Source organism: Urocitellus parryii, chromosome X, assembly GCF_045843805.1.
Source record: "Urocitellus parryii isolate mUroPar1 chromosome X, mUroPar1.hap1, whole genome shotgun sequence".
NCBI lineage: Eukaryota > Metazoa > Chordata > Mammalia > Rodentia > Sciuridae > Urocitellus > Urocitellus parryii.
In genome coordinates this window covers 90,415,243-90,439,431 of record NC_135547.1, presented here as the reverse complement: position 1 = coordinate 90,439,431, position 24,189 = coordinate 90,415,243, and the positions used below count along the sequence as shown (strand labels likewise).

Sequence of the window (24,189 nt, the reverse complement as noted above, 5' to 3'; positions counted from 1 at the left end):
GGTGGGGGCCCCTGGGGGTAGAGGGGGTAGGAACTGGGCAGGAAGAGGGGGGAGTCCAGGAAGGAGGTGGGGAGAACTGGCAAAGCTCCCTGCCACCCCCATTTTCCAGATGACGCGACTGAGGCCCAACCAGCTTTGTAGGAGGCGGAGTCTCCCCAGGGTCCCTCGCAGGCTGCCCTAGGGGAGGGGGCTCTGAGAGCCACGAGGCCCCTCCCTGCCTTTCCATCTCCCGGCAAGCTCAGAGGGGCGGGGAGAGAGCCGAAGGAGGAGGAGGAGGAGGAGAACTCGGGGCAGCTCTGCAGAGGGGGCCAGCAGCTCCGGTGTTTGGTACCCCCAGCCCCACCGCTGTTGCTGCTGCTGCAGCCGGGACACAGGTGAGGACGCTCTATGGGGAGTGGGAGGGGGCCGCCAAGCACTGTCCTTGTCCTTCCCTGGTCCAGCCCCCACACCCTAACCCATCTTGGGACAGTCCCCAGGGATCCCACTGGACCTTGTCCTTCCACAGCCTCCTTCCAGGGACCCAACCCCCTCCCCTGCCTGTGCTGCCTTCCCTTCTAGGCCTGGCTGTGGCTGCCTTTCTTCCTCCTCCTCCTCCTCCTCCTTCTCCTGCCGCCGCTGCTGCTGCTGCTGCTGCTGCTGCTGCTGCTGCTGCTGCTGCTGTCTAGCACACACCGCCTGCCCCTCGGGGTGTGGTTTCCCCAGACCTGCCCCCATCGTTGGGACCCAGCCTTCTCCAGCCTCTCCTGCCTGTCTCCTGCAAGGTTCAGCAGCCCCCACCTCCCCGGAGACACACCCAACTCCCTTTCAACACCCCTCTGTTCTCTCCAACCCATTTTTGGGGAAATCCTTGTGCCCAACTTCAGTCCGGTTGAGTCCCAGCACCTTAGGGTTCCCCAGGCCCCTCTTCTCTTCTCCCAGAACTCTTCAGAGTGTGGACCAGGCTTCCTCTGCCCCTTTAGATATCCCCCTCACCCAGATATCTACCGTCCTCTTACAAAATAATCCAGTCCCATAACTACCTCTTTAGCTACCCCATTCCATTTCCAGCCCCACTAGGGGGCCCTCACTTCTTCTGCTTTCCCTAGAACTCCTGTAATATGTAGACAACACCCCCAGGCTATTCTTGGCAGCTCTAGGCACTCCCAAGACACTTTTCAGCCTCTTTACAACCTCCTGGCTCTACAGCCACCCTTGAGAAGCACCAGCCCCTTTTCAGATCCCATGAGGGTGCTTCAACCCCCTTATCTTTACCCTAGAAGTCTTGAGGGTATGGACGACCCTCCTCACCTTTCTCATCCCCTCTAGAACCAGCCCCCAGGTACACTCAGCCTCTTTCAAGCACCTCTGATCCCATTTGTACCCCTCTGGATGCCCCAATTTCCTCTCCAAACTGGCTAATGGGTTCCAGACCTATTTTTCCTTCCCTGAGAACTCTTGAGAGTGTTGAGAGCTTCCCACTTGTTTCTCGGTCCCTCTAGACACCCCCAAACATCTCTCAGGCACATGCTGACCCCACTAGAATCATCTCAGTCTCTCTAAAGATCCTGGGGATCCTTCTTGTCCTCTCTGATCTCCTTAAGCCCTTATTAGTCCCTCAGGACACCACAAGGGCCCCTCCTAGACCCTCTAAATGCCCCCTAAGCTCCTGCCCATCTCTCTAGTTCCTCCTCCTCGTTCCTCTTGGCCTCTCTAGACACCCCCAGTTTCCTTGCCCTGGTGGCCCAGGGCCTCTCCAAGCCCCCACCATCCTGGAGACAGCCACATTCTCCTAAACGCCACCCCCCAAGTCTCCGTGGGCCTGGGGAGCCGCAGGATGGCGGCAGGCGTGGCCACGTGGTTGCCCTTTGCACGGGCGGCCGCTGTGGGCTGGCTGCCCCTTGCCCAGCAGCCCCTGCCCCCAGCGCCAGGGGTGAAGGCATCTCGAGGGGATGAGGTTCTGGTGGTGAACGTCAGCGGCCGGCGCTTCGAGACCTGGAAGAACACACTGGATCGCTACCCAGACACGTTGCTGGGCAGTTCTGAGAAGGAGTTCTTCTATGACGCGGACTCTGGCGAGTATTTCTTTGATCGCGACCCGGATATGTTCCGGCACGTGCTGAACTTCTACCGAACTGGCCGGCTACACTGCCCACGCCAGGAATGCATCCAGGCCTTCGACGAAGAGCTGGCCTTCTATGGCCTGGTCCCCGAGCTTGTGGGCGACTGCTGCCTTGAAGAGTACCGGGACCGCAAAAAGGAGAATGCTGAGCGCCTGGCTGAAGACGAGGAGGCTGAGCAGGCTGGGGATGGGCCTGCCCTGCCAGCAGGCAGCTCCCTGCGGCAACGGCTCTGGAGGGCCTTCGAGAACCCACACACTAGCACTGCAGCGCTGGTTTTCTACTATGTGACTGGCTTTTTCATCGCAGTGTCGGTCATCGCCAATGTGGTGGAGACCATCCCGTGCCGCGGCCCTGCACGGCGGCCACCAAGGGAGCAGCCCTGTGGTGACCGCTTTCCGACAGCCTTTTTCTGCATGGACACGGCCTGTGTACTCATATTCACGGGAGAATACCTCCTGAGGCTTTTTGCTGCCCCTAGCCGTTGCCGCTTCCTGCGGAGTGTCATGAGCCTCATCGATGTGGTGGCCATTCTGCCCTATTACATTGGGCTTTTTGTGCCCAAGAACGATGATGTCTCGGGTGCATTTGTCACCCTGCGTGTGTTCCGTGTTTTCCGCATTTTCAAGTTCTCCAGGCACTCCCAGGGTTTGCGGATTCTGGGCTACACACTCAAGAGCTGTGCCTCTGAGCTGGGCTTTCTCCTCTTTTCCCTCACCATGGCCATCATCATCTTTGCCACTGTCATGTTCTATGCTGAGAAGGGCACCAGCAAGACCAACTTTACCAGCATCCCTGCGGCCTTCTGGTATACCATTGTCACCATGACCACACTTGGGTGAGTGCAGATCCTGTGTTGGGAGCTGCACAATTACACTCACATTTTCTATAAAATCAGAAAGGTTAGATGAATGATCTCTTTTTATTTTCTTTGTGGTATTAGAGATCCAACCCAGGGCCCTTACACATGCTAAGCACATGCTCTACCACTCTCTCTTTTTGAGCTTTAGTTTGCCCATCTGTAAAACTGGGGGAGTTGGATTTAGTCTTCAAATCCAAGCTTTGACCATCCTTGATTTTCCAGGTCAGGAGACTTGGGGAAAATGATTGTCTTAGCTGTCTTTCTGTTGACCTTTTCTCAGAGCCTCAGTTTCTCCCTCTATAAAGTGGGAAACAATGATTCCCTTTATCACCTAGAGAGAATTCAATGGCATCATGGTTGCAAAAGTTATTTGAATGTTTCTGGTGCAGGATAAATAGGTATTGGCTTCCTATCAACCATTTTTTCTTTTTTTGTAGGGGTGTTGGGGATGGAACCCAGGGCCTCACATATGCTAGGCAAGCACTCTACCACTCAACTACACCCAACTACATCCCCAGCCCTATTTTATATTTTATTTAGAAACAGGGGCACTTAACCACTGATCCACATCCCCAGCCCTTTTTATATTTTATTTTGAGACATGGTCTTGCTAAGTTGCTTACGTCCTCACTAATTTGCTGAGGCTGGCTTTGAACTTGCGATTGATCCTCCTGCCTCATCTTCCTGAGCCACTGGGATTACCAGCGTGTGCCACCATGCCTAGCCACTCCAACCCTTTTAAAAATATTTTCTTTTGAGACAGAATCTCTAAGTTGTTGGTACTAGGAATTAAACCCAAGGGTAAACTGCTGAACTACTACATCCCCAGTCCTTCTTTTAAAAAATTTTTTTTGAGCCTGGGTCTTCCTAAGTTGCTTAGGGCCTTGCTAAATTGCAAAGGCTGTCCTCAAACTTGCAATCCTCCTCCCTCAGCCTCCAGAGTTGCTAGAATTACAGAAATGCACCACCACTCCCAGACCTCATTAGGTTATTTTAGATTTTGCTTTTGTTTTTTTCTCAGTATAGGGATTGAACACAGGTGGTGCTTAACCACTGAGCTATATCCCCAGCCATTTATATTTTTTATTTTGAGACAGGGTCTTGCTAAGTTGCTTAGTTGCTTAGGGCCTGCTGAGGCTGGCCTAGAACTAGCCATCCTCCTGCCTCATCTTCCGGAGGGCTGGAATTACAGGATGCACCACCACACCTGGCCCTCATGAGACTTTTTTTTTTCCTCATGAGGTTCTTTTTTTGGGGGGGTGGAGGGATACCAGGGATTGAACTCAGGGGCACTCAACCACTGAGCCACATCCCCAGCCCTATTTTATATTTTATTTAGAAACACGGTCTCACCAAGTTGCCTAGTGCCTCACTTTTGCTGAGGGTGGCTTTGAACTCGTGATCCTCCTGTCTCAGCCTCCTGAGCCACTGGGTCACCGCGTCCGACCCTCATGAGGTTTTTAAAGGCATTGTTTGGGGCAGATGCTGTGATCCTTCTTTAAAAAAATTATATATATAATTGTGTGTGTGTGTGTGTGTGTGTACACACACATTGTGGGTGAGTCTTTATTTTTATTTATTTATATGTAGCGCTGAGAATTGAAACCAGTGCCTCCCCCATGCTAGGAAAGCACTCTAACATTGAGCCACAACTCCAACCCCTGTGATCCTTCTTTAAGTTTCCATCAGTGTGATTAGATATATTGTTGGTGTCCTGCATTGGTTGAATGAATGACTGAATGAATTGGCCTTGCTCAGTGTCTTAATAGAGGTACAGAAAAATTGATTTGGGGTTTCTAAGGAGTAGAAATTAATTCAGGTTGGAGGTTTGGGATTGGATCAACAAAAAATATTGAGCCCTGACAGTGATTTGGCACTGGGTATTTTGGTGCCTTTTATCCTATTCAGTCCTCACAACAACCCTGTGAAGGTGGATGGCTGCCCATGTCTCATAGTGAGACACAGTCTGAGATGACACATCACAAGAGACAGAAATGGCCAAGTTGGAGAGACTTTGGAGCACAATCCTGAATACTTAAAATGAGTCAAAACACAGAAATAAGGAAAAGCCTTCCTAGGGCACAGCCTAAGCAAAGGCCTAGAAACTTGAGATGCAGAGGCTGCGTTTCTATAGAAGAGATCTAGTTGGTCCTGTGGTTAGAACAAAAGTGTGCTGTGTGTGATCCTGGGCAACTATGGAAATTCCCTGAGCTTCATTTTCCCCCCTCTGTAAAACAAGTCAGTAAGGTGGAGTCTGCTGCACCTCCTGGGGAGGGAGTGTGGCATGGAGGAAGGCAGGGGCAGTTTGAAGGTTCCTTTCTACTTTTTTGTAGGAGTTCAGTTTCAAGGCTTCCCCTGGAGGGAATCAGAAGGGGTCCTACCTAGAGAACAGAGAGGCAGGCAAAACCAACAGAATATTCCCTCAATGGTGCAGAGCTCCTTAGGTGGCCTGTGGTAGTGGAACTCTGTCCCCAGGGAGCTACATTTATTGCCTGTGACTCCCCTGGTCTCCCCTCTGCTTGGTATTATTAGATTTCCAGCTAACTTGGCTGTCCAGTGCACAGCTCTGATGGGGGCAGCAGATGGTAGAGGCTAAGGGCCAGCCCCATGTCTTATTTGACACCCCCTATTGGCCAGAGAGGTTATTATCCACATTTTGCAGAGCAAGAAACTGACACTTAATGAGTCTGAGCGCCTGAACAGGGTCACAGTGAGTCAGGGTTGAATGGGATGGAGTTGGGACAGAGAGGTGGGTGAGCACATTTCTTGACTTTGGCCTACCTCCCCCTTCCCCCAGCTATGGAGATATGGTGCCCAGCACCATTGCTGGCAAGATTTTTGGGTCCATCTGCTCACTCAGTGGTGTCTTGGTCATTGCCCTGCCTGTGCCAGTAATTGTGTCCAACTTTAGCCGCATCTACCACCAGAACCAACGTGCTGACAAGCGCCGAGCGCAGCAGGTAACTGCATCTTGCATCTGATCATCTCTTATTCTTCACACCTCAATCTGGGCTACACTTGGACTCACCCACCTGGCCCTTTGTTTCCTTTTCTTTTTGTAGAAGGTGCGCTTGGCAAGGATCCGGTTGGCAAAGAGTGGAACCACCAACGCCTTCCTGCAGTACAAGCAGAATGGGGGACTTGAGGTGGGTAGGGGCCCAGATTGGATTTATGGGTAAGAAGTGATGTGCAGAGGGAGGTGCTGACCTTCTCTCTCTGCTCTGCCCACCCCAGGACAGCGGCAGTGGGGAGGGACAGGCGCTGTGTATCAGGAACCGTTCTGCTTTTGAGCAGCAACATCACCATTTGCTACACTGTCTAGAGAAGACAACGGTGAGGCCTAATGAGAGGTGGTATGTAGGAAGGAGGGGGTCCCTCTGCCACCAAGTCAGTCCCCTTCCTGGGATGGGAGGTTTCTACTAATTGTAGAAATCACATGGAACTTCCTGGGAAAGGCTGAGCAAGGGAAGGGAAGAGAATGATTTCCATAAAGGAGAGAACAGCCGGAGCAATAGCCTGGGATTGGGAATAGCTCCCATGGGGTGTCCTGTGACTCTCCCTCCTTTCTGCCTACAGTGCCATGAGTTCACAGATGAACTGACATTTAGTGAGGCCCTGGGAGCAGTCTCATTGGGTGGCCGCACCAGCTGTAGCACCTCTGTGTCCTCCCAACCAGTGGGGCCTGGCAGTCTGCTATCATCTTGTTGCCCACGCAGGGCCAAGCGCCGTGCCATCCGCCTTGCCAACTCCACCGCCTCAGTTAGTCGTGGCAGCATGCAGGAGCTGGATACGCTGGCAGGGCTGCGGAGGAGCCCTGCCCCTCAGAGGTAAGCATCCATCCCCTGGCCACAGCTGGTGAGTGTAGAGTTTGGGCCAGTGGGTTTGAGATTTCATTACTCAAGGCCTACCAAATCAGGCTCAAACTCAAACTCTTCCATATGGGGATCTTGGGCTTAATTTTTCTGGAACTCCTCATTCTTCATTACATCTTTCAAATATTTATTGAGCAGCCAGACATGGCAGTGGCACATGCCTGTCCTCCCAGCCACTTGAGAGGCTGAGGAAAGAGGATGGGGAGTTCAAAGCCAGCCTCAGCAATTTAGGGAGGCCCTAAGGAAGTTAGTGAGACTCTGTCTTTAAATATTTTTTTTAAAAAGGGGGCTAGAGATGTTGCTCAGTAGTTAAGTGCCCCTGGGGTCAATCCCTGGTACTATTAAAAAAAAAAGGACTAAGGATGTAGCTCAGTGGAATCAGTCCCCAGCACCAAAGAAAAAGAAAAAAGGGACTGGGTATATAGCTCAGTGGTAGAGTACTTGCTTAACATGCTCAAATCTCTGGGTTCAATCTCCAGCACTGAAAAAAAAAAGTAAAAATAAATCTTTGTCTTGAGCTCAGGGTGTGGCTCAGAGGTAGAATATATACTTAAAGTGCAAAAGTCCTTGTGTTACATCCCAAGCACTGTGAAAAAATTTTGCCCTTTGGGAACTTACATTCTATTGTGAGATATTTATAAATATACAGATCACATAGTGTGTCAAATATGTAAACAGCAAGGAAAAAATAAATCATGGATGCCATCTAGAGAGTGCAGAGCAGCAGTAATGAAGTTTGTTTTTTTTAAATGTATTATTATTGTTGTTGTTGTTGTTAGTATTATTACTACAGTAATCGGGATTGAACCCAGGGTCTCACACTTGTCAGACAAGTGCTCTACCACAGCCTCCCCCCCCCACCCACTGTCTGATGCATATTTTTTTCCCTTGGTTTCTTTAGGTGATATCAGGGATTGAACTCAGGGCACTTAACCACTGAGCCACATCCCAAGCCTTTTGTTTTTCACTTTTTATTTTGAGACAGGGTCTCACTAGGTTCCTTATTGCCTCACTCAATTGCTGAGGCTAGCTTTGAACCAGCAATCCTCTTGTCCCAGAGCCACTGGGATTAGAGGCTTGCTTCACTACACCTGGCTGATGCAGTTTCAATAATGTGGTCAAGGAAGGCTTTTCTAAGATGACATCTGTGCCAAGGCCTGAAGGAAATGAGGGAATGAGCCATGCAGATATCTACAGGAAGAGCTTTCTAGGTAAATGAACAGCCCATGTGAATGCTGCAAGGAAGCTACTGTAGAATAGGAGGTTGGCAAGTCAGAAAGGAATGAAGACATGGTTATATAGATTCTAGCGTAGACTCCTGCAAGGACTTTGGCACTGTTAGGCATAAGAATAAGAAAAAATACTTATGTGGGCTGGGGGTGTAACTCAATGGTAGAGTGTGCTTAGCATGCACAAGGCCCTAGGTTTAATTCCCAGCACCACACATCAAAAAAAGTGTGTGTGTGTGTGTGTGTGTGTGTGCGCGCGCGCACACACACACGCGTGCTCGGGCTTGTGTGTGTGCACTCATCATGATCCATGCACTACTCTGAATACTTTGTATCATTTATTCTCAATTCTCATTGAATCTCCACAACCCCTCAAAGTAGGGAATATTGTTATTTCCATGCTATAGATGGGAGTTTCAGTATGGTAAAGGGGCTCAAGACTTGAATCCAGGACTGACTCCAGAGCCCTTCCTCTCTACCACCATAATTAAGGATGCAGGGGAACACTTAGCTCAGAGACAGTCAGTGTTCAATAAATGCCACAATAGATATGGCAATTAATCAAGATGACTTTTTAAGAGCCTTCCATCTTCCTCATCCCTGTCCACAGCCGCTCAAGCCTCAATGCCAAGCCCCATGACAGCCTTGACCTGAACTGTGACAGCCGGGACTTTGTGGCCGCCATTATCAGTATCCCCACCCCTCCTGCCAATACACCAGATGAGAGCCAACCTTCCTCCCCTGGTGGTGGTGGTGGCGGCAGGGCCAGCAGTAACCTCAGGAACTCCAGCGTGGATACCCCCTGCCTCCTCCCTGAGACTGTCAAGATTTCTTCCCTGTGAAGTATGGGCCTGCTCATTCAGAGGGCCCTATTTTTTCTTGGGGGAGTCCTTTCCAAAGCCATATTTTGGGGAGGCAGAGAGGGACAGGCCTGGGGACCCCTTCTGCCCCCTTCTGAGAACTATGCAATTAGGTTTTATGGAATGGCCCACTTGGGAATGGGAGACTTGCCCTCTCCCAGTCTTCTTGGTGGGAGCACTGGGCTTCCACAGGCCTTCCACAGGCCTCCAGCCTCCTTGCTCCAACACACACTGGGACCGGCCCCCCTCCTCTAGCTGGTCTCCTGCATGCTCCTCCCCATGGGTCTTTGGAGGTAGGTAAAGTTCCTGTCTAATATCTGAGCTCTGGCTTGACAAAGATTTTGAGATTTCATCTTCTCTCTGACTGGTCTGTAGAGGTTTGGGGGTTCAGAGAAGGAAACCCTCACTCCTGATCTGACCTCTAGGAGAGGTCCTTTCTCTCTACCAGACCCAACAGTTCCCCAATTCTGAAGCTTGGAATGTAACCATGGGCTTTGTGAGCTGTGGCCTCAGCAGTGACCTGTCACCCCCTGGCCCCCGGTTGAGGGGTCAGGCTGCCTCTCCCAACATACAGATAGCACAAACACCACTGCAACTTCCCTGGCTGCTGGAAATGGGTCCCTGCCATCCTGTCCTCTGTTGGATCCTCAGCAAATTCTAGCAATAGCAGCTGCTGCCATGATGATATGCAAAGCCTCTTACCAGTTTGCTGCAGCATTTACATCTGCCCTGATCAGATGGGCCACCTCTAACTAGTACTCCTCTCTTCTCTGGTTTGCTTCCTTCCTGGGTTGGGCTAAAGTCTGGACTGGCTGAGATAAGAACCCGGCAGCTAGCAAGAGCTGGGCTGCATTTGGTGATCATGGACCAATTCCATGTTCTTGGGGAGGAGTCCAGAAGCATCAGGGGCTGAGACCTGGGTTGTTCTGAACTCTGGGAGGTGTAGGAGGCAGGAGGAAATTCCTAACCACCTCCTCCTCCCTCGTAACTCCTTTTCATATATTCTTCTCTCTTTTCCCTCTTGGGTCACCTTCCAGAACTCTACTCTCAGGCTGAAATCTGGCATCATCTCAGGTTCCCTGTCCCCAGTACTGTCCCTGTGGAGCTGGTGGCTGACAAAGATGTAGTTTCCATCAGTCAATAAAACCTGAGAGGAGAAACGAAGACTGAACACTTCCCAACTCTGTGGGTTTGGGGGCTGGGTTGGAATGGGGGGATGAAACCACTCTGATCTTACTTCCTTGCAAAAGTGGAAGGGCTGGTGTGGGTAAAGGTGTGGGAGGTGAATGGCTGGTGATAAAGTCTGGAAGATGAGGATCTAGAAGAAATGAGAGAGGGTGGTTTGAAGAGTAAATCTACAGCCAGTGGGAACAGGCCAGGGAGTCCTAAGACATTGTCCTTGGCCATCGTCTGCTCTAGCTCCCTCATTCACAGATGGGGAAAACACAATTCATGTCAGCACAAAGTGGACTTAACATCCTGGCAGCAAACAACATCAAATTTAACCCTAATAAAAGCATCTCTCAGCTTGGCAAATTTCCCTTCCTTGTGGGCATTTCCTGCACTCTTTTTTTTTAATATACTGATGGACCTTTATTTTATTTATATATATGTGGTGCTGAGAGTCGAACCCAGTGCCTCACACATGCTAGGAAAGTGCTCTATCACTAAGCCACAACTCCAGCCCTCCTGCACTCACTCTTCTGGGTTACTGGCTCCACTAGAGTAGTGTGACTGAGCTCCACAGAGCACCAAGAAGACAGACCTTATATTCAGGTCAATGTGTTCCAATCCCTGGATGAGAGAATCACTTTCTCTTGTGCTAGGTTGCTAATCTGTGAAATAGAGATAACAATTTATTTATTCACCAAATATTGATTAACTTCTCATCATGTGCCAGCCCTAGGGTACAAAGATAGACAAAACAGACATTGTCTCTGATGTATAGAGTTGAACATCTAAGAGAGACAATTAAGCAATTAAAACAGTGTGATAGAACTAAGATGAATGTATTATAGAAGCATGTAGACAGCAGGGGAAAATAATCTGGCCAGCAAACAAGGAAGAAGTTGGAGTTAGCCAGGCAAAAGACGAAAGGCTGGACATGTAGGCTGAGGAACAGCATGTGCAATGACCTGGAGGTTAGAGCACAAGCTTGGAGCCTTCAGGGAACTGAAAATAGTTGTCTGGCTGGAGAGGGGAAGAAGGAGGGAGAAGAAAAGCCAGATAGATCACTATGGGCCTTCAAAGCCAGGAGACAGATTTGAGAGGATGATGGGGACTCCTGAAAGTGTAGAAATAGGAAAGTCCTGATGAGGTTTGTGTTTTAGAAAGATCATTGTGTCTGTGGATGGTGAATTACAGAGAATTCTCTGATTGAGAAAGAACAGTGAGGAGGCTTTTGTGGTGATAGGGAAGGGTGGCTTGGATAAGAGTGATGGGAGCAGAATTGGAGCATAAGAAATTGGAAGGTAAAATGGGCAGGATTTGGGATTAATAGGCTTGTGAGTGTTGGAGAAGAGGGAGTGGTCACGGTTGACTCCTACCTCTTGGGCTTAGGCAGTGGCTGGCTAAGGGTGATGTTTTCTGTCAAATGGACCATCAAAGCTGTTAATGTACAGTGCCAGGCACATAGTAACTGGCAATTGGCTGCAAATAAATATGAGTTCAGTTTCTTTTTTCTGCCCCCCCCCCCTTTTTGGTACCAGGGATTGAACCCAAGGGCACTTAACCACTGAGCCACATCCTAAGCCCTTTTTTTTGAGACAGGGTCTCATTAGTTTGTTTACAGCCTCACTAAGTTGCTTAGGTTGACTTTGAACATGTGATCCTCCTGACTCAGCCTCCAAAGCTGCTGTGATTACAGGCATGCACTACCATGCCTGATTTCAGTTTCTTTTCTTTCTTTCTTTCTTTCTTTTTTTTTTTTTTTTTTTTTTTTTGATGGATCTTGCTAAGTTGCTCAGCCTGGCCTCAAACTTGGGATTCCTCCTGCCTCAGCCTCTTGAGTAGTCAGGATTATAAGCATGTGTCACCATGCCTGGCTATGAGTTCAGTTTTATTTTTAATTTTATTAGTATTATTATTTGTGGTACTGGGGATTCAACCAGAACCAGGGCCACTTTACCACAGAACTTCATCTCCAGCCCATTTTAAAAAATTCTTTGAGAAAGAGTCTCCATTGCTAAGGGTCTTGGTAAATCTTGAAACTTGTGATCCTTCACCTCATCCTCCTGAGTCTCTGGGATTTCAGGCATGTGCCACCACACCTGGCATGAATTCAGTTTTAGATGGTAGTAGAGAGTGGGATATTGGGGTCTGGAGTGAAATGACCATGAGAAGATTCAATGTAATGTGCATAGGCATTTGGGACAAGGCCCTAAACACAACAGTCCCAGTAAATGTAAGTCCCCTCTTCCCATTGTCTCACGAGCAGAAAACACCACTAGGACCTAGTTATTACTGCCACCTTTGTGGGGAGAACTTCTGTTAAAGTCAACACCTGAAGGAAGAAGGTTAGGTGGTACTCAGAAAAGGTTTAGGAAGGTTTTAGTTTAAATCAGGTGTGTGGCTTTGCTCTTAAGAATGGCAGGGAGCCCTCACCTCTCACAATGCCTTTCTTAGTTTATAAACTCATTTGAACTCCATAACTATTTCCTAAGGTAGTCGGGGAAGACATTTCCAACTTTTCAGATGGGTAATTTTAAGAGACAATGAATTTGCACGATGTCATACTGTTCATAATGGACAATCTGTGCCTGGAACTAAGGTCTTCCTGACCCCAAAGCCAGGGATCCTCGCACTGTACCACCATGCAGACTTACTGAGCACTTTCTATATGTCAGGTACAACACCAAACCATCAACAAGCGTGAGTTTCTGATCTTAAATTGGAATTACTGTCATTTTTCTATTTCTATGAAGAAGTAGAAATTCAGAATGTAGTGGGTGTTAAATGAGTTGCCAAATATCACTCAGACTGGAAGAGCAGAGTTACGATGAGCCAGAAGTGTTCTAGCCGCTCAACAGAAGGGATTTTGCAAGTCCCACTGCGAGAGGTTGGCCGGTGACAGAGCTGGTTCATAAATATTTTCCTAAGCAAATTCAATTGGGGGGGGGGGACCGGGAAGGGGGAAAGAGGGCTTTACCGCGCCTGCGCACCAGCCGTAGGTGCGGAGAGGTCAACACCAGGGCGAGAGGGCGGAGGTGCCAGAGAAGGCGTCTGTTTCACAAACACCCACTGTCCCCACGGTGCACGCCTGTCCCAGGATTGGTCTGTCTGACGAGAGTGACTGCGTCTCTTAGCCAATCACAGCATGGCCCATCCTGTTGCCAGGGTGAAGTGACGCCCGCCTCTTCTGCGGAAGGAGACTTGCAGGTGGGTGGGACAGGAAGTGATGTTACAAGGGAATGCTAAGCTCTGGGAGTGTTGATATTTTCCAGTCAGTCCGGCCGACTGCGTTCAAGTTGGAAGCCTGGAGGGGAGGCGCTTTTGTGCGCGGGACAGGCTACGTTGTTCTTTCGCAGTACCCACGCCTGCGCGTCAGAGCCTCGCGGAGAGAAGTGAAGAGCAGAACAAGATCAACAAGAAGAAAGGCTGGGAGAAAGGGTGCCGACTTTGAAATTTGAGACGGAGGGCACGGGAGGGCGAGCACAAGCTTCTGATTGGCCCGCGGGCGTCATCGAGGACCCACGCAGCTCCTTCGATTGGTTGGTGTCTGCAATTGTTGTGGCGGCGGCGGCGATTTTGCCCACGTAGTTCCGAGCAAGGGGCGGGGCTGCGCTCTGGCGCGCGTGCGCAGCGCCCCGGGGCCCCACCCGGTAGTTCAAGAACCTGCGAGGGGGCGGGGCGAAGAGGTGCTTGTTTTGGTCCTGTTTCCTTTGAAGCAGAAGGCCAGAAGGAGCAGCAGTAAAGTCGCTGGACTCGGAGAGAAGGCTGCGACAAACTTGCCGCCGTGCCTTCATCTTGGACTTCACATCCGGGTTCTCCGGGCGTGACTTGCGCACCGCCGACGGTTCTCGAACCGGCGCCGCGATCTCTTTATCCGGGTCTCGCTGTTCCCGTCGTGCTTCGCGCACTACAAGAGCCCCCTCATCCGGGTTCTCTCCCGGCGTGCCGCGCGCCGGGTTTGCTGGGGGGTACTCGGCGGTGCCGCCATGACTATTCTCCCCAAAAAGAAGCCGCCGCCTCCCGACGCCGACCCCGCCAACGAGCCGCCGCCGCCCGGGCCGCTGCCCCCGGCGCCGCGGCGCGGCGGGGGTGTGGGCGTGGGCGGCGGCGGCACCGGCGTGGGTGGCGGCGATCGTGACCGTGACTCGGGCGTCGTAGGGGCCCGTCCCCGGGCTTCACCACCACCTCAGGGCCCGCTACCGGGGCCTCCGGGCGCTCTTCACCGCTGGGCGCTGGCCGTGCCACCCGGCGCAGTGGCGGGCCCTCGGCCACAACAGGCCTCACCACCACCTTGCGGGGGTCCAGGTGGTCCCGGCAGTGGCCCTGGTGACGCCCTGGGTGCATCAGCTACGGGGGTGGGCGCGACGGGAGTGGTGGTGGGGGTGGGCGGTGCCGTGGGCGTGGGCAGCTGCTGCTCCGGGCCTGGGCACAGCAAGCGGCGGCGTCAAGCTCCTGGGGTTGGCGCGGTTGGCGGGGGCAGTCCAGAGCGTGAAGAGGTCGGCGCAGGCTACAACAGTGAGGACGAATATGAAGCAGCTGCTGCACGCATCGAAGCCATGGACCCTGCCACCGTCGAGCAGGTAAGGACTGGATGGTGAGGGTGGGCACATATGTCATATCAGACCCCTAAACTGTGAGGTGACCAAGGGACCTAGGCTCTCTTCCGGGGTCTGACGTTCTTCTCTGGTGGAAGAGGCACGAAAGGCCCTCTTCCCTTTTCCCCAAGCATTTGAGTTAGAGGCCCTAGATAAATGTGTGGGGCGGTAGTTGTCATTTTAGATTCTGGGACTTCATCTGTAAGACCGATAGGTGGGGATTCCCCAAGCATCACAGACAGAATGGGGGTACTTTCTGAGGGAGGGCTCAGGTCTCTCTAAGGGATCTAGGTCTATGTACAGTGGCTTGAGAACTCTTTTCCTCTGGGATAGAGTTTAAGATTTCCTTCCCAGGGAACTCAAACAAGGTCCCAACCTCAGACAGGTCTGGGCATCCCCAAGGAATGGTGAGCCTTCCAAGATTCTGTGACGTTCTACATAAAGGACAATTCTTCCTTCTCCTTTGTAAGCTAAACAATGGGACCTGAGGGTTTTTCAGCCTACTTTCAGGGGCTTTACACTCCCTTTTCTAGAATTACAGGCTTCTTGCACATCTACACACATCTTACTTATCTCAAGGAGATAAGATTTTTCTTCCTCTTGGGATCCAAGATTGTTTCTCTCCTTGGGGATGAAGGCCAAAACCAGTAGCCAAAGATTAATTGGGTACATAAAGTTTATCTCTTTTTAGAGTGACAAGGGTCTGTGTTTCCTGTAAGTGGCCTGAGACCTCTCTCTAGGATCTTAAGCTTCTTCTAAAGGATGGGATCTTGGTTTCCTTCCTTCCATCAAGGGCCTGAACCTTAAGAGAGTGACACTCAAAGCTTTGGATACTGGAATTTAAGGTCCTCCCGCTTCTTGATGAGGGTTTTTAAAGAATCTGAGGCTTCTTCAGAGGCTTGACATCCTTTAGCCAAGATTCCAGGCAAGAGGAGTTGTTTTTGTTTTTGCTTTTAGTTGAATCCAGGGGCCCTCTACTACTGAGCTACATACCCAGCCCATTTGACTTTCTATTTTGAGACAGGGTCTCGCTAAGTTTCTGATGCTGGTTTCAAACTTGTGATCCTTCTGCCACAGCCTCTTGAGTACCTGGGATTACAGGTGTGCAGTACCACATCTGGCGAGTTCTTTATGAGACCTTCCTCCTAAGGAAATGTTGTATCAGTGTTCTCAGGGGTCTGAGGGCCTGCCCAAAGATGAGAGACCCTTCTGCCTCAATTATAAGGACTGAAATACACCTTGGGGCTTTAACATCCCATTTTTTTTTCTGACAACAAGGTTGTCAGGGTCCTCTGTCTTGAGAACTGCAGCCTGAGACCACTTCTGCAGCCTGAGACCACTCCACATAGGCAGCGTAAGTTCCCAGAGGTGATGTCTGAGGCCACCCTGCAGATATAAACTTATCTTCAAGGGCCTGCTACCCACTCTGCCAAGGACACCTTTAGAGACAGGAGACCCATACATAACTCAGTAACTGTTTTGTCTCCATAGATAAGGTCTGAACTTCCTGAGAGAACTTGAGGCACTTCTTATGGACAGCACAACTCCCCACCAGAACTGTGCCCTAACATTCTTCCTTTGAGGCAGGATATAGAGTCCCAGACAAACAGGGTCCTGTGTGTCTCCCCAAGGACTGTTGCCATCTTAGGATCTAAGACCTGAATCTTCCCTCAGGGTACTGACTCACTGACCTCAGAAAACATGTGTATCCTCCAGTCATAGGGGCTTTTAGAAACAAGTTTTCCTGCTTTGGGATTTTGGGCCTGGTTCCCACTACCCTCAGGGAGTTGGTTAGATTGGAATTATAAGGAGGAGTCTTGAGCTTCCCAGAGGCCTGAACTGTTCCCCTCAGGGACAAGGTATTTTTTGCCTTAGGTACTGAGGCTTGACCCTCCCCCTTTGGTCATGAGGCTCTCCTACCACACCAGGTGATTCTTTCTCACGGGGGAGAGGACATGAGGTCATCTTCAGTGTGGTTGGAGACTTCCCCTATTGGACAGAAGAACCTGTGTGCTCTTCAAGTCATTAGATCCCCTTAAGCTGAGCCCCTTCAGGTCAGGGCCAAGGTGGTCCCCTTATTTTCAGGAAGGTTGTCAGGAACAATAAAGTCTAAGACCTCTCCTCTGACATTGGGAGAGATTTTGACCATGTTCAAGTGAACTCAGTTTCTACTTCTATGGTCAGGGCAACATTCTAGCTTCTGAACTGCTTTCTATAAGTATGTTTCTTCCCAGAGACAGGGAAGGGGCATGGGGCATCCCCACTCCTGGGAAATTCTATTCCCATATCCCTTTCCCCTTTGCTTATGTAAATCTTCTCTGTACTTCACAGGGGCCATGGCCTAGCCTTGAGCCCCCTCTTGTTGCTCCCTTCCCACCCATCATTATTTCTGGCAGGGTAAATCATCTGGACTCATGGGGTCAGGACCAGGAGTTTTGTTTCTTCTCTCCCTGGTTGGGGTAAAGTCTCTTTCCTTCTCACAGAAATAGGGAGCTATACTTCCCTGGTTCCAGGGACAGAGAAGAGGGTACTATACTGCCATGGTAATGCAAAAAGCCACCTTCTTACACCCCCTTACACTTGTCCCCATAACAATGTGGAAGAGAAGCTCTGTGAGCTCTTCATACTTCCTTTCCGATGATGGGGAGAGGCTTTCTGTCCTCCCACTGGGACAAAGGAAGGAAAAGGATGCTCTACTTTTCCTTGCCTCACCTAGCGCATCTTGAGACCTTTTGGGGATCAGAAGAGGGTAAATTCTTCCTGCTACCTCAGTTTTGGTCTGAAACTGTCATCATGGGTGTTTGTAGCCTGGGGGCTAGTTGGATCCTTTGGGCAGAGGGGAATGTTGAGAGGGAGTCTGGAGAGTAAATCTGGTCCTAGTTCTGTGAATGTACGGTACTCCCTTTAGGACTCATTTTGGCACGCTGGGGTCCATTTCCTGGGAGGTGGTCCTTTCTAAGCCATGGCTGCCTTGCTGGGGGTCTACCCCTTGAAAAGGATGGTTTGTAAGCATCCTGAGCTTGGGGACACCACAGATCTCTTCTGTAAGGGGGCATGCTTGTTGAGATGGTGGAAGAAGTTAAGCCTGGCACTGTAGTCAGGGTGTTTGGGTTCTACCTCTGGGTCTCTTGGGTTGTGTTGGATGAACCAGAATAGGTTCTGCCTGAGTTTCCTCATTGGTAAGATAAGGTGCTGGTGAGGTGTTGCTTAGCCTTGAGATTTTAGGGAACTCGTTCCAGAGCACTTGCCCTGGAGGTGCCAGTGAAAAGTGGTTGTCTTTTGAGGAGGAACTGGGCTACATCCCTGTCCTCCCAGACAATCAAGCTTGGTGGGCAAAACAAATGGCCTGTCCCATGTGAGAGTCCCATTTGATGGATGGCAAATTTTGTGGCCAGCTGTGCTGTAGTGAATAAGGTCAGTGGGTTTGCCTATTGGGGCCTGTTGAATAGTGTGGAAAGGTAGAGTTGTGTGTGGAAAGAATATGGGTTTAAAGCTGGGAAGACTTTAGTTCAAACCCCAGTATCTCCTGCTGACCTGTTTTTATTTGTTTGTTTATTTATTTTGGATACTGGTTATTGAACCCAGGGGATTTTACTACTGAGCTGTATCCACAGCCCCACCACTTTTTTTGAGATAGAGTCTCATTAAGTTTCTCAGGGCCTTGCTGAGTTGCTGAGGCTGGCCTCAAACTTGAGATCCTCCTTCCTCAGCCTCTGGAGTTGCTGGGATAATAAGCATGCACCACCATGCCCACCTTGACCTGCTTTATGGCTGTAGTCAAACTGCTACCCCTCTCAGCTTCCATTTTTGCAAAGGTCATCCCTGCACAGGGTTTTTTTTAAATACATTTTTTAGTTGTAGATGGACATAATACCTTTATTTTATTTATTTTTATATGGTGCTGAGGCTCAAACCTAGTGCCTTATATGTGCTAAGCAAGTGCTCTACCACTGAGCTATAATCCCAGCCCTGCCCAGGGTTTTTGAATGTGTAAGTATCTGACTTTGCTCACCTTGGACCTTGGCTGGTTTTTCCTTTGGCTTAGGATGGGAGGTTTGCTCCAGGAATATCTGGGTTTTTCTTGTCCATCGCTAGTATCCATCTAGGAACCTGCTGATTCCTTGGCCTTTCTTAGAATTGGGTAGTTAGCAGGTAGGGAAATAGAAAATGGTCCCTTCCTAGGCAACATGGATTTGAGTCCTGTTTCTAAACTAAATTTGTGTGGTTTGGGGGCATTTCTCTTGTCAGGGCTTGGTTTCTCTGTTCATGAAATGGGCAACGGTGAGCAAGGAAATCATACTCTGAACTTTCTCTGAAGCAAGTTGCATTCTATTTTTTAATCCCATGCTCCCCACTTCTCCTGCCTTGCATAAAAGTTTTAAGTGGTACTCCTTGGTTTTGGGGAATGTGTTACCTTTGGGGGTGTTATGGCATTTCAGCTTGCTTCTCCCTGGTCAGTGCTACAGGCCCTTGGGTATTTTTTGTGGTTAACAGCCTTTTTCTTTTTGGTATCAGGGATTGCACTCATGGGCATTCAACCACTGAGCCACATCCCCAGCCCTATTTTGTATTTTTTTAGAGTCAGGGTCTCACTGAGTTTTGCTTAGTGCCTCCCCATTGCTGAGGCTAGCTTTGAACTTACGATCCTCCTGCCTTGGCCTCCCAAGCTGCTGAAATTACAGGCATGTGCCACTGTACCTGGCTTGGTTAACAGCTTTATTGAGATGTAATTCACATACAATACAATTAACTGATTTAAATTATACAATTCAGTGGCTTTTAGTATAGCCATAGAATTGTGCAACCATTACCACAGTCAATTTTAGAGCATTTTCATCACTCCAGAAAGAAACCCCTTAGCCACTATCCCCCAGTCTTCTCATCCCCTTGCACCCTGTGAAAATCACTAATCTACTTCTTGTCTTGATTTGTCTATTTTGAATACAATTGGAATCATACAGTATGTAGCCCTCTATGATCTGGCTTCTTTCACTTAACATAATGTGATTCAATCTCATGCATGGTATAGCATGTATCAGTACTTCATTTCTTTCTTGTTCTCCATGGTAGGATCTTTGGGTTTTTAATCCCTCCCCAGCAGTCCAGCAATAGGATTGGGCCTGCTTCATTTCTCTTTCTTCTGCCCTTGGGGGCTTGTGTTAGTCCTTAGAGAAGGATGTCTGTATTTCTCATTGGATGGGTTGCCTGTTTTGCTTGTGGAGCTGAGCCAGTGTTCCTGGGTGTTTTGGGGGAGGGGTGGTCTTGGCACAAGGGTTGCTGGGACAGAGCTGTGAAGCCCAGAATACTAAATGCCTCTTGGCCATAGGCTGTGGGAAGACATCTGTCCACTGCTGCTGTCATCTTCTCCTGCCCTCTTTCCCCTTCAGTGGCCATTCATTTATCCATAGGCTGGGTCAGCAGTTTCCCAGACTGGGAGTGGGGATTCCAGGCCCTTGTCACCTTAATTATAACCCCTTTCCTGGGCAGGTGCTTGGGAGGTGGATCATGCAAAATGGGAGCTGTGCTATGTTTTCTTGCAGCCATAAGGTTCTAGAACGAAAAACACTAAGGAGTGCTACAAGGGGGTTGTATCAATTTTCTGTGGCTTCTGTGGCAAACTATCATGAATGGGTATTAAAACAACAGATATGTATTCTCCCACAGTTCTGATGGCCAGAAGTAAAAAAATCTGTTTTATCAGGCCAAAAGTAATGTGTTGGTATGGCCATGTTTCCTCCAGAGGCTTTAGGGGGAGAATCTGGTCCTTTTTCCAGTTTCTGTTATCTGCCACCATTCCTTGGACTGTGGCTTTATCACTCCAATTTCTGTCTATCCTTATTATTGCCTTCTCTTCTGTGTATGTGTGGTTTCCTTTTCTATCAGATTTCCCTGTTTCTCTTAAAAGGACACTGTGATTGCATTTAGGTTCAACCTGGTAATCCAAGGTGACCTCCCTTTCTCAAGGTCTTTAATCATGTCTGCAAATAGTGTTTCATTATAAGGTAAACATTTACAGGTTCCAGGGATTAGTATCTGCTATCTTTGAGTGGCCACTATTCAGCCTAGAATAGACCAGGGAGAGAAAGGGAATTTGTGGTGGTCTCTTTCTGACAGAAGTTCTCTAATATTTTGATCTGCCCAGTATCCCCGTTGTTTGGAAGCTTGTTATCTCCATTTCACAGATAGGAAGACTGTGGTTCAGAGTAGTTCATCACATGGCTAATAATTGGTGGAGCTAGATTGGAACCTGTCATTTGGGTTCCATATCCTGCTCCAGCTTCACTTGGATCTTCAGACCAGTAGATTGAAGAGTGTTACCTTGCCTCTTAGGATACTCTGTTGTCAGAGAAGATCTTTGTTCAGCCCTTTATTGAAGGACTCCCCCACAGGCTCAATGGTGAACTTGAAAAGTTCAGGGCTTGGACTTGACTTAAGGCCAGGGCATTATGTAGCTTAAACTTACCTATGGCTGGACTATCTTCCAGCCCCCTAAACAACATTTTCATTTTAAAGGGAGAGAGAGAAGAGACAGTGGGTGGCTGGTAGTCCAGTCTCTAGCTCCAAGCCTAGATGTCAGTCTGGCTGCCTTGGACCCATATCCTATTTGCACAGGGCATCTTCTCCTCAGGCCTCCTTTGCTATTAGGGACAAACCAGGAGTTTACCAGGATGGGCTGCCAGGTATGTCTTTGCTGTGGCTCATTTGGCTTCCTATGTTGGTTCTACACTAGACTTAACTGATGCCCCATCCCCAGCTCCTTTTTGCCTTTGTAAAATGAGGATAATGCTTCCTACCATTTGGGCTATGGTCCAGACAGCTAAATGAGGTCATCCTTTGCATCTGGCACCTAGCATGGGGCAGGCACTCTACTAATATGAATTCTTTCTTTCTGGCCCTTCCCTGTTTATCTGCCTAGTCCTACTCAGGCCTTTACTGAACTCATTGCTGGGCTCTGGCATCCCTGGTGTTTTGTGATAGAAGTGACTTCATTTCTCATCCGGTTAACCAGTGTTTCTGGAGGTCTTGGTGTCTTAATACTTTGCTTAAGTGCCAGCCTTAATGGCAGGGTCAGGTCCCTTCGTCTGTTTCACAACACCCCTTGTTTATCTCTTCTGCAGCCCTGTGCACACTGTATGGTCATTGACTGTTTCCCTGCTCTTCCCCTAGCACTTTGTGAGCTTCTGTCAGGTCTGGGGCTTTAGTTATTGTTGTAGCTTTCCTGTTGAACACTCCTGACTGTGGTAGCCTCCTGTGGATCTCAGAGATGGCTGTCCTGTGGGGTAGGAATGGATTGGGGATACATGGCTGTAGTGTGCTAGTCTACAGCCTCCAGGGCAGGAGGGGTACCTGGATGCTGGAATGTTGTATATAAAAAGGAGTCTTTTTTCTGTCCATGGAAGCTCATTAAGGACTTCCAGGTGCCTTTGTCATCTGGAAATCTAGTCATACCTTCTTGGGGTGTGGCCTTGATTGTGGGGCTGGCTAGGTATTCCCTTGTCTGTCTTCATCCCTCCTGTCCAGCTACTCACATAGGGCTTTCTGTGGGCTTCTCAGTTGTACATCATCTGTCTATGCCAGTCTCTCTCCCCTTCTCTCATTGGTGACCATCTCACCAGTATATGGTATATAATTGACAAAGCCTCTTCAGGTACTAAAGCTCCCCTGAGCTTCTTGGTAGCTGTCAGGAAGACTACATATTCCCCAATTGATATGAAACTGAGGAAGACTACATATTCCCCAATTGATATGAAACTGAGGCTTGGTGATTTTGGGCAGCCTACTTGTAAATTGGGTGATAAGAGGAACAGCTGGGGTTGGAACCTAGAGCTTTTGACCTCCAAATCTTGTGCTTACTACTTTGCCAGAGATTCTTCTCCCCTGGTTTTTCCTGGAGAATGCGTTCCACCCCATGCATAAGCTGGGGATGAATGGCCTTGCAGAGAGGTGGAATCCTCTGCCTGATCACCATTAACCTGGATCTGGTTAGGGCAGTGTCCCCAAGGGGCAGGCTTGGGATCCTATCCTTTGCCACCCTGTTTGTGAGTCCGAAGGCCAGCAGAGGGCGCAGTGGGCCTGGGAAAAGTCTGCTGTTTCTGCTTTGTTTTGTTTTGAAGTGGAAATGTGTTTTAAGTGATATACGGTCATTTTTTTTTTTTTAAATCCAGAAATACACATTTGTACAGGCTCACTTAATCTGAACCTTTGGGGCCAGATGTGCTTTGAAACTTGGAAAAAATTTCAGAATTTAGGAAAGTTGCCTCATAATACTTTGTATTATGTAACACTCCAGCAAGGTTTGGTATAACATCTTATGATAAAATACCTGAATGTTTTTGCATTGAAATATTGGAATATTCACTCCCAAGTGGGATACCTGGGTGTATGTCAGTTTTGGTCAGGTTATGATGCAAAATGAGTTTGATAAAGACTTTGGGTTTTTTTCCCCCCTAAGACTTTTGATGGTTAAGCCTTCTTGGGTTTTGGGATTTTGGACAAGGGATTTTATACCTTTGTAAAGAAGGAAGGTGAAGGAAAATCACCTGTGATACCACCACTTAGAGATAATATTTTGTTGTCTGGCCTTCCCAGTTTTGTGTGCATATGTCTGTATACGTACATACGTATAGATGTGTGTAAACATATGTGTGTATGTATATTTTCTAAATGTGTTCAATCACAAATGAGGTCATACATTACACACATTTTGCCTTACACACCTTAGAATTACCCAGCTATATGTGGGGCTCAGGATCTAGACTCTTTACAGTCACTCCCTCTTCAACATCTCCCCTGGGTGAAAGTCCTTGAAGTTGAGCCAGATTCTCCACCCAGGCACTTACTGGGTCTGGGCTTCTGGCTGCCTACAAGGTCAGCAAGGGTCAGAAGGCAGATGGGGTTTCTGCTGTCAGGGCACCTGGGACCTCTCTGGGAGCGAGTCCAGCAACTGATTCCCTGAAAGAAAGGGTTTCTTGCTCCAAGTGTATGGAGTATCCAAGAAGGGCCAAGAACTTTACCTTGCCCAGTGTCCCTCTGCCAGTCATCTGGGCCCCTCTGGAGCTTGAGGAAGGGCCCTGGGGAGGTGGTGCAGGAATTCCCTGTTGCTGACCCCCACCTCTTCCCTCCAGCAGGAGCACTGGTTTGAAAAGGCCCTACGGGACAAGAAAGGCTTCATCATCAAGCAGATGAAGGAGGACGGCGCCTGTCTATTTCGGGCTGTAGGTGAGTCTGTGCCTCAGCCCTTAAAGGGCCTAGGGCTGCCCCTGAGTTGTGTCCCAGTTGTCAGGAGTAGACACCGAGAGAGGTTTGAGGTGGAGTAGGCTAATTTTATTATGGTCTCTAGGCCCCAGCCTCAAATTAGTGTCCTGCCTCTATTCCTGGGTCATGAGAGAGTCTGGTGGTGCAAGAGTAATAATAACAGGAGTGATAGTAATAAAGAACAATAACATCAGTTAGGGACAGATTGCTCTGCTGACACTATAAGAAATTGTTTTAATACTCTACCAAG

At 49.1% G+C, this 24,189-nt stretch overlaps 2 protein-coding genes across 5 annotated transcripts in view; both read left to right on the top strand.

Moving 5' to 3' along the window:
- Window positions 1-1,813: 1,813 nt before the first annotated feature.
- Kcnd1 (potassium voltage-gated channel subfamily D member 1) lies at window positions 1,814-8,901 on the top strand. The gene is made up of 6 exons (XM_026406753.2): window positions 1,814-2,934; window positions 5,756-5,918; window positions 6,021-6,104; window positions 6,193-6,291; window positions 6,535-6,785; window positions 8,670-8,901. Exons 1-6 carry the CDS (start codon window positions 1,814-1,816, stop codon window positions 8,899-8,901), a joined length of 1,950 nt encoding a protein of 649 aa, XP_026262538.1.
- A 5,174-nt stretch (window positions 8,902-14,075) lies between these two features.
- The window catches only part of Otud5 (OTU deubiquitinase 5), a 29,306-nt gene continuing 19,192 nt past the window's right edge, over window positions 14,076-24,189 (top strand). For 3 of the 4 annotated variants that reach the window (XM_026406722.2, XM_026406720.2, XM_026406719.2), the window contains exons 1-2: window positions 14,076-14,669; window positions 23,810-23,903. In XM_026406722.2, the coding sequence (XP_026262507.1) occupies window positions 14,076-14,669; window positions 23,810-23,903 (688 nt within the window). The remainder of the gene's footprint in view (window positions 14,670-23,809; window positions 23,904-24,189) is intronic. The other variant, XM_026406721.2, reaches the window with a different exon arrangement.